At 45.6% G+C, this 10,299-nt stretch overlaps 1 protein-coding gene across 1 annotated transcript; it reads right to left on the bottom strand.

The window, feature by feature from the left end:
• Positions 1-1,346: 1,346 nt before the first annotated feature.
• Positions 1,347-10,072, bottom strand: ANKRD1 (ankyrin repeat domain 1). Its single transcript, XM_082486708.1, has 9 exons — positions 9,968-10,072; positions 8,175-8,354; positions 6,205-6,342; positions 6,007-6,114; positions 5,241-5,339; positions 4,018-4,116; positions 3,775-3,873; positions 3,513-3,611; positions 1,347-2,284 (listed from the first exon to the last, which is right to left on the bottom strand). Exons 1-9 carry the CDS (start codon positions 9,992-9,994, stop codon positions 2,174-2,176), a joined length of 960 nt encoding a protein of 319 aa, XP_082342834.1. The 5' UTR covers positions 9,995-10,072; the 3' UTR covers positions 1,347-2,173.
• Positions 10,073-10,299: the final 227 nt, after the last annotated feature.

Here is a 10,299-nt window from a genome sequence, read left to right as displayed (position 1 = left end):
ACTTACCTCCAAAATGATGCTCTGCTGAGACAAGATGCAGAAATGTGTTTGTCTGGTGCAATTTTTTGAATGACACATTCTTCTTCCTCGGCCAGAGAATAACCTACCTTGACCATGAGAGAAGTTGTTTTGTAACTAGCATATGGAAAGAGGCTTTTCAATGCTAAAGACCCTACTTGCTACTTGTTTGATGTGATTTTTAAAATTTACAGTCTGCATCTTTGGCCTTTAAGGAGATACAGTGCTTCAGGATCCAATAGAAAAGTTTTTCCTCCCTCAGTTTCCTGCAGCACCTTGTTCTGGCCACTTTGGTGCCTGAACAGTGGAACTGCTTCTCGGTTAGGGTGATAAACGAACTGAGTTAGCCAGCACTGATGTCATTTCTATTTCCTGCAAGGCATGCTCCCAGTGTCCGGGTGATTGTGCAGAAACAAGCAGTGGCTTGCAGAGAAGGGCAGCGAGCGGAGGTGTGCCATAATTTTTATGGAGAAGGGTGTGTTCACAAATAAAGCCTATGGCTGGCAAGGTGACACTCGTGAGTTACAGTACTTCTGTGAGAAAAGTCTCATCTGCCTAAAGCTGTTGGCTTCTGTCTAGGATAGCCGGCTGCAGACAGAATAGGCGTTTCTTCTGCTTGCTCCTCTGTGGGGTTTCTGTAAACTCGCTTAGTCTCCAAAACTGGCACTCTAGTAGCAACTATTCATCGCTGCCCGCTCCTGACCCCACTTCATTGCCCAGGAGATTGCTTTGGCCAGCCTGTAAAGCCTGCTGGCTAGAAGCCAACTGGCGTGGGTTGGTGAAGGTGTGTGGGAGGCTGTGGTGTATTTCACTGGGAGGCCGTGCTGTGGGGTGTTAGGATTTTAACTGAATGCAGCCTGTAACGGCTCAATGAAATTGGACATTGATGCTTCTGCCGGCGGCACTGTTAAGATTGTTGTGCTTCTGCTAAAGCAAAGGGAGAGGCGCCTGCCTTTCCTAGCAGGACTCGGCATCTCCCTTGCCTTGGGTAGCTGCAGCTGTCTCACGTGCTCCGCATGGTAAGTACTGACTGGGCGAGAAACTGGGATTTTAAATCAATCTCAGTAATAAAACTGTAACTTTGACTTACCAGCCACTCAAGTACTGTCTTTTTGCTTTTGTGTATGTGTTTCCATTTAACAAAATAAGTAAGAGATGACATTTATCTACCAGTGGCAGGGAGGTAGCTTAAGGGCTGGCTGCTCTAGGCAGCTGAGACTCTTTTTTGAGTTTTAAAGAATTTTACAGAGGCCAAGATGTGAACTTTCTTTAAAGAGAGACAGCATTACCTTGTGCATGCTCACCACTTCATAATCCACTCCAGCAAATAAAAAGAACCGCTCTGTTTATTTAATCTGAAATAGATCAGTACAAAATGTACAGAAAAAGCAGTACAAATTTACAAATATACATAACCTGGTTTTGCATTCTTCAATCATCTGACTTCATAGTAGTCTAGCTTAAAAAAAATTCACATTCTTGATACTTTTTCCTCTCACCTTCATAACATTGCACCTGAATCCCGCAGCCCAAACGGTTACGTGGTGGTTGGAGCTCTGTCCTCGAGTTCTTTATCCACTGCGATTGCCAAACCCTGAATAAACCCCATTACTCAACTGCTTCTTTACATTCACTCGGCACCTCAGTACACCTTCTTCCCTTTCTCTTCCGCATATCACCACTCTCTTAATGTAATATTTTAATAGTGAGAATTTGGCAGAGACAAGGCAACAGTTGCAAGTATTTGCTATTTAGAGCTATTGGAAGGCTTGAGGGAAGTTGCTAATGAAATTGGAAATACTGCCATCTAAGACAAAAGGATTTATGTTGCTGGCAAAGATTGCATTAGGATGTAAAGCTCTATTAAAAAAAAGCTACACTAATTGAAAATCATTTAAAATGACCTTTTAAATAAATAAATAATAAATAGTAATAAATAAAGCCATTTGAAAAGCAGTGGAATTTTAACACTCAACCTGCCTTTAAAAATAATTTATCTATCTGCATGTTTGTTTTGCAGCGTTCAGTGCAGGTACTTCAAATAATCCAGTACCATAAATATTTTCAATAAAAATACTATATTCAGGGCTATTGTCCTCCAGGTTCATATGAAGCACTTAAAAGCAGCAAAAAGCGGGCAGTCTGGTTTCTCTCTTCAGAGTTTGCCTAGATGGACGCTCTTATAGGAATTGTCTTTCAGGCTGTTGAAGATCTCTTTGGTGCCGTTCTGCCACTGAAGAACAAGGTCCATAGGGGTTTTCCCTTGCTGGTTAAGAAAGCAGAGGAAAGAAGATTTAATCTCAGCCGGTGAATAGCGAGTCCTTCGTTCTTCCCTGACTATTTGTACAGTGCATTTGTCCGATGTGAGACCCTTCTGCACACACAAGGTCGGACTTACTCTTGCCCCCCCTGAGATGAGAGTCCTTTTGCGCTACGGAGCAGTCCCTTGCTGCTCAGGCTGATGATGAAATCTCCCTGCGTTTCGGTGGGTCTAAGCCCTATTAGCAAATACTGCGACTGGCAGAGCACGCAGGTGTTTCTTTTGATCTCGTTTAAACCGATTAGAAATACATTTAGATGAAACCTCAGTAAACCACTCTTCTGTTTAATTGAGAATTCAGATAAGAGTTTGTACTGGTTTAATTAGGTTATGAACCACATCTAAATTAAACAGGAGCAACACCTGTGTGCAGACAAAGCCTGAGAGAGCAGGTCTTTGGTCTTTGGGGCTGTACCTTTCATCGTTTCCATACCCTGATGAAGGATAATGACGAGCGCGGGCAGAGTAGGAAGTGCAAAGTGCTGCAGTGACTAGTTTTTTCCTTGCCCCCTTAATTTCGATTGATTGCACATCAAAAACATCGACTGGCATTGGTAAAACTCACTGTCCGTCCCACCGCAGTTGGTTTGGGTTTGGGGGAGAGGGGGCTGTGATATGTTGTATTTTAACAACTGGTCGCAGAGCTCCAGCAACGCATCTGCTGCTGCTGCGGTGGCTGTGAACAAGAAGTCGGGTGTGGGGCTTCTAAATTGAAGCTCTGCTGAGCCACAGGGATTTGTTGCCCAACAGTCAGGTTATCAGCCAGTCATCCAGGCAGAGCGCTTGGGCTCACTGTTGGCTCTGGGCTTAACAGAAAGGAACTTTCTCTGACAAGCCAAGATGTTCTTTCTTGTCTCAGGGGAAGCCCAGGGGTTGCGCAGAGAGCGAGCGTCTCTATCTGTACATCTTTTCAATACAAGGTACGTGTAATTAACTCACAGAAAGACGTGATGTTTTAAGCTGCAGCTGATGGGTTCTGGTTTTAGAGGAAGTACTGGTTTTTCCTCTTCTCCCCGACCTCCCCCAGGTTATCCTTTCCCTATGTTAGCTCTGCTTTAATTAACTCTGAAATGATCTAATTAAGTCTGTCTCTCCTGGCCTTGAAACCTATGAAACTGCTCTGAAGGCAAACTTATTCTAAAGCTAATTACTGCATTTTTTTGCTGTTACTTACGCAGTTCTTTATAGTTAGATCTGCTCCGTACAGAATCAGAAGCCTGATCATTTTGTAGCGGTTCAGCCTCACGGCGTCGTGCATCGGTGTGTCTCCTTCCTAGAGGCAAGAGACACGGACCACGGCATCAGTCCCACGGGTCCAGCGCTGCGGTCCGGCCCCAGCCACGTCGCCGGGGATTTTTACAGGCGTGGAATTATCGATGCAGGCAGCGGCTAGATGCTACCTGAGAGCCGATGGGTAAGAAGCTGTTGGTACTTACTCTGTCCCTGGCATTGAGATCTGCTTCACAGGCGATGAGGTGCTCCCCGCAGTCGTACTGACCCGTTCGCACGGCCACGTGCAAAGGGGTGCTGAGCAGCTGCGAGGTGGGAGGAAGAAGCGGTCAGTGGCACGGAACACATAAAGACCGCTTCGAGAACGGCCGCTAAAAATTATCTACCTGGAGTAAGGGTCAGCTTTTCATCTGCGGTTTCAGAAGCTGCAGGGTCCCAGAAGCACATACCTTGTCTCTTGCGTTTCTGTTTATCCCTTTGTCCAGTAAGAATTTCAGAACATCCAGGTTCCCCCCACGGCACGCCCAGTGCAGGGCCGTAGAGTCAAGCTGCAGCAGGAAAAACAAATGGAAAGTAATTTAATTCTTGGTTATGTTTTTAAAAAAATTAAACCATTTTGATCAAATTTCTGAATTAATCTGAAATAATTTTTGCGCAATTTAACCTAAAGCACTTCATTGTGAACACTGAGTTGTTTCTAGTAACAGCTTTTCTTATATTGCCCTAATTGCTTTAGTATTGTGAGCGTCTCGCTCTTCGCACTCGCTGCATATTGCTCTTCAAGACAGAGAGAGATCTTGGTCCCGCTGCTGCGAGAGGACGCGTGTTGTCTATTCTGTGAACTTAGCCAGGAATGTGGCTGGTATGCGCTTGTTAATATTTTTTATTCAATGCCTTTTGGGTTCTAAAATGCATAGAAAATGAAGCTCAAATAGCTTTAAAGAATAGTTTTCTTAAAAAACCAAAACCGAACTTAATGCAGGTCCGCAAAGCGTATTAGAACCCTTTTCCTCTAGGATTCGGCTTCTCTGCCCTCGGCTCTGCTGGGAGGGCTGGAATGTCCCTCGAAGGTCTCGCTCTGCCTGCCGTTCCTCCTGTTTCTTAGGCTACCCGCGAGCACTGCTGGGTTAACGAGGGGGAGCGAGGCTGCCTGCTTCCCACTGTTTAGCAAAGGGATGAAGAGCTGGGAGCGGAGAAGCAAAATACCAGCTGCCGAAGGCGTTGATGCTCAGCTGCCATCGTGGCCGGCGTTCCAGGGGAGCGGGGGTCTCTCCCGAGCGCAGCCTCGAAATCGCGGTGCAGAACGTAAGGCGTTGCGCGGAGCCCTGGGCACACGCGTGGGACAGCAGCGTCCCACCACCCGCTCGCAGGGCGAAGCGGTAGCCTGACCTCAGCTCCCTCACCCCGCACGAGGCTCTGCTGTCTGTGGCATTCTGCTGGCCGGCGGGCTCCTCCGCTGCCCGCGTTTTCCAGCCACCGCTTTGGCAAGGGGAGGCAGACACCCCCTCCCGAAACCTCTTTTCGGCAGCGTGATTTTAAGGGTAAAGTTGCAAAGACGCTGTAAAGCCTTTTAATGCTCCTCTTCTCTAAGAAGCACTTCTATAAGTGCTTCTCTTGGCACTTATAAAACAATGAGCAGCTTTTTTAAAGGAGTGTGAGTTGATGCACATACCATGTCTTTCTGTTCAAGCCGGGCTCCAGCTTCCACCAATTTTTTCACCACCTCTAGATGTCCTTCAGAGCATGCCCTGTGCAACGCAGTGCGTTTGTACTGGCAATTAAAACAGCGCAAAGTCAGATATTATGTATGGCACAAAAAGATATCTTTAAATCTTTTCTCCCTGCCTCCCTAGGATGATGGCAAATACATACTTTTTGCTGATTCATTTTCAAGAGCTAATACTTTTGAGACCTGAAATCTGCTAAATTTTAATAGCATCCTGATAGCTGAGAGCTGCCTACCCAGCATTTTAAAGGGTGTGAGAAAAATCTGTAGTATGGCATTCAAATTTAAAATGATGCCTGTTGAGTTCCCGCATCCAACATGCTACGCTGCGTTTTGCAAATGCAGCTTATGCATTATGGAGTACGAGGGCACGCAGCATCACCGCCTTTGCCGTTCTGCAGACAAATTTCTCGTCTGTTCGTCTGTAGGGCTGGAAGACCGCCTGTTACAGAAAATCCGTGTCTCCTGGGCACCAACAGCTTTCTTTTAAATGTAAAGATTCTTTTGAGGTGATATTACTTTGAAGGGTCGCAGTGGCCCCTTTACCACTAGAGAACTTGATATACCAAACTCCCAGCTTTTACTTACTTTCCCCTCATCCTTTTTTCTCCTCAAAAGCATGGAAGCTACAAAACCTAGTGGTAAAAGTTATTTTTGCTCTGTAATAACCTCTCTTCTGTAGCAGGCTTTGCAGTAAGAAGGAAGATTGTACCTCATCACAGACATTTGGATCCCCTTTGTCTGACAGGTATTTTTCAATTACTGGCAACTTATTCTCCAGTGAAGCTCTAAAGAACGTGGGTACATCCACTGGTCCTGTCTGATGGAAAGAAATACACAGGGCGTAAATGCGTGTGGCGCAAACCCCCATCAATGCTTCCCCAGAAGAAGGTACTTTGAAATAACTTACAAGAACTTCTGGTTCAGGTTCCTTTATAATGGGCGCTTTCACTTTCTTGCATTTTTTCTTCTTCTTCAGCTGAATAATTTTTTCAAGATCCTCCAAGTTTTCAAGTTTTGACCTCTGCTCTAATTTCTTCTTCTTCAGCTGAAACAAATCAGGGATGCCCACAAGCTGAGCTGAGTGTGACCACCTCTCCCTTCAGAGTGGCAGGACAGCGTGTGCCACAGCTGAATTCAGTTAAGACTGGATGAGCTTTGAAATGAGTTGTCTTTTTAATTTTTTACAGCTAGGGCTAGTGGACCATTAGAATAATTTACTAAGCGTGCGAGAAATTCTACGTCATCTATAGTTTTTTATACACCATTGGACCTCTTCCTAGATGCTGCTTTGGCCATATGTTGTGGGATATAGAGCGTGAATTTTCGGTCTGTATTAGGCCAGAGGTCGGAGCAGCACTGTAGTCCCTTCTGGCCCAACAATGTAAGGAATCTAATGTGCAGCTTATGAGAGCTGAGAAGCCCCTGCAGTTTAGCTGACTTCCACCAAGCGTTTTTTCTTCAACCACTTTTATGATGCAGCCCCTGATTTATTGTAACTTAATCCTCTCTGATAAAAAATATACCCCTAAGTGAAGAGCAAGGTTTATACCAATCTTAGCATTTCAGTTAGCAAGTGTAACATTTTGGTAAACTACAAAGAATGTCCCCAGTATCCTTGAGAGAGCAGTTCAATAAATGTTTAAGACTTCTTCAAGCCCGCTTGTAAAAAGCGTCCCTGCACGGAGGCAGTACGGGGCACTGCTAACATCAAGGGCAAATGTGTTGCCTGAGCTGAGGGCCAAGATCCCAGGAACCGTGAGGTGTCCTTGACTTCAGAAGGGGAATTCACAAGCAAGGGGTAACTTGGGGTGAATACAGATGACAGAATCATTAGAACGACCATGGTGTTAATAAGGATAAATACACTGGTGAGACCCTGCCATACGGTATATGTTTTTTTTTCAACTGAAGTCTTATTCAAGTTATTCCCACCTCTTCTTTTTGTTGTTCTCTGCATTTAGGGTTTGATGTGTAGATCGTTAACTTAATGGAAAATAATTATGTTGGCTGAGTGGACTGTGGATCAACTGGAAACCCAAAAAGTTCTGAGGACACTGTTTTGGAGGAACTCAAAAACTGCGTAGCAAGTAATGATCTCTGTGTTGAAGGTGAAGGTCAATAGTGTTTATTTTAATATTTCTGAGGCTCATTTTCCCACCCTTCTTTCTTCAGAACAAAGTCTTGTTGTCCCTGCTAGTTAAACGTTTTCATTCCCAAATCACATTAAATTTTTAGGCCAGTTGGTTGCTTATTCACTGAAGAATTTAAGATGTTACAGCTACTGTATCAGCTGTAATCATCAGCTGTTAGGGATATAGGGAGAACTGTCATGCTCCGGGAATACAAAATGGTATTTTTCTGTAGACCAGTATCACTTTCATTTGTAATTGTTTTTCCCAAATGTGCTATTAAGCATAATGCAGTGTTTTCATAAAAAGAACATTTTCATGGTAGGTGAGGCTTCTGCCTTCAGAAATGCACTCTTACATCTTTCTTGGGTTAGTTATTTTTGGTGGCAGCCAGCAGGTGTGCAATCTGAAGGTGTCTTACTGGCTATAGTCGCTCCCCCGGTACTGACAGCTAGCGGCGGGTGACTCTGGGCAGGAGGAGCCCCCAGGGTTTCGGTCAGACATTATAGGGGGAGTTTGGGGTTCTGCCTCACAGCGTTACTGCCTGCATCCATAGGCCACAGGAGTCAGCAGATCTCCGTGGCCTTCAATGGGCTTTAGGCCAACCTCCTTTGGTGGTGATCTCCCAAGGGTTTATCTAGCTCACCGTGCACGTATTTCTAACTTAGAAAGAGGCAAAACTTCAAGGGCTGCAGCAGAAAACGCACACGGGATGATAAAAAGCCAAGCGCAAAACCCAAGAGCCTACCTCTGCTTCTAGTTTTTTCTCCTTCTCATAAGCCAGATCACCTCGGGTCAGTGAGTGTTCAGAGACCGTCTTTAGGTCCTCTTGCTTCTCTAATCTTACAGCAGCTTCATACTCTCCATTTTTGAAGTCCTCGGGGAGGAAGCTGCCAGTCTCTTTATCGTCAGCTTTCTTCCCTGTTACCTGTAAAAGCAAACGTGACCTAATATAAGCAACCGTTTCAGGACTGCAGTAGCCACCCCCTGGGAACAGAGATTACCTGGAGGCTAATTACATGTCATTCCTGTCCCGCTCTAGGAGCGTGTGACGGACAGAGTGCAGACCTCATTCAGCCCGTGCCCGGATTGACTGTGCACGTGAAGGGCTCGGGCCGTCTCGCTTGTAGGTACATCTCCCGCAGCCACACAGCCGCCCCCCCCTCGCCATCTTCAGGGACTGGGTCAAGAGCCGTGAGGCCACCTCACAGTCTGACTCCCTGCTTGGCTGGGGCCGAGGTGCTGCTGGACTGGCGAAAGCCAGTGAGTGGGGAAGAGTGTCTTTTTTGGTTCTTTGTTCACTCGCCAGCACGTGTCGGAGTCTTCAGAAGGCTGTGGTGGAAAGCGGCACCCCGACCAGCCACCGGCACCCCGACCAGCCACCAGCACCCTGCGAGTGCTGCGCAGGGGAAGGGAGCAGGTAGAGTGGGAGGAGAGCTTTTCTCCCTTGGGACCTTACAGTTTCATTGAAACGCATCCAGATGCAGTTAAATCGGGTTGCTGAGTAATTTCAAGGCTGGTTTTACCCATCACTCTCAGTACCAAAGTCCCCATTTATAGCACTCAGCAAAAGAGCAGAAGGTGGTTCCTGCGCAGAAGCTCTGGGATGCCGTGCAGCAGCACAGCTTTCAATAGCTTTCGGAAATACTTCTGATGCTCAATTAAGTGTGTACGAAGAGATAACTTGTTAGACTTAGTAGAGGCTGTTGTGTATTTTGAGAGGGGTTCAGTAAATTCCTGTGTCCTACACTGCCTTTCCATTCAATCACCTGGTAAAATTGTCTTTGTTATGGAGTTTAACACCAGAGAGACTGCCAGGTCCTTGCCAAATAGTTTAAGACAGCATTAACTAATTAGGCTGTGCAGGAATTGCATCTTAACACAGCCATCAGGGGGAAAAAAAAGTGGTTTCTGTATGATGTTCCAATGTTTTACTGGATCGTTCCTGTTTTCCCAGTTTATTGATCAAAATAGGCATTCTTAGTCTGAACTCTGCAGTGGAATGTTCCATTACTTGTGGTCTAGTTTAGACATTAGTTTTCAAAGATTTCTTATGCCGTGAACAGCAGTGGGTGTAGGAACTATTAGTTTATTATTAGAAAATAGCATTTATTACTAAACTGTTAGTTTAGATTTGGAAAATACTTTGGTTTCTCTGCATTGATACCTCCAGTCCCTTACTGGATTGGAATTACTCAGTGCGATCATAAACTTAACAGCTTCTAAAAAAATAAAAATGAAACTCAAGGTCAAAGGAAAATACGTAGCTAAATTTTGGTCAGTCTTCGCTTCCTGGTAAGCTATGTTCTGATGCAAAATCCAAACCACTATCAGTGGTGAGCCCCCTTCCCAAGGAAAAGTTAAAGGGAGAATACAGTAGGATAACCTATAGTATGTAGAGGTTTTGCACCTGGAGCACAGCAGTGCTGGTAACCTGCCAGATCACCTCAATGATCCACAAAGGTTGTCTCCTTTTGCCTGGTATAACGACAGCCTAGGAAGAAAAGTAATTATGAATAAATGAAAGAAGGTTGTACCTACCAGGTCTTCTACTTTCATCACCATCATATTTGCCGGCGTTTGAAGGCTGTACTCCCGTATGGCTGAAAGTCCCAAGTGCTCAGGGCGGCTCTGCGGGGACCACCACGCCAGCTTTGCTTATATATCTTTGGGAGAACGGCGCTTGAATGAGATAATCTTCCAACCCGGGAATCCAAGTATGCCTCTCGGGCTTGCCAGCTGAGAGGTAGGCTCGCGCTCATTCCAGACATGTTAACGAGCCAGATCTGGTGTCGAGGCAGGGAGGGGGGCGTCAGTTGGGCGAGGAAGGGTGAGCCTCACAGTCTAACCACACCGAGTATGTGAATCGGAAT

This window comes from Vanellus vanellus (genome assembly GCF_965231255.1).
Source record: "Vanellus vanellus genome assembly, chromosome: 7".
Taxonomy (NCBI): domain Eukaryota; kingdom Metazoa; phylum Chordata; class Aves; order Charadriiformes; family Charadriidae; genus Vanellus; species Vanellus vanellus.
This window is presented reverse-complemented; position numbering and strand designations above follow the sequence as displayed.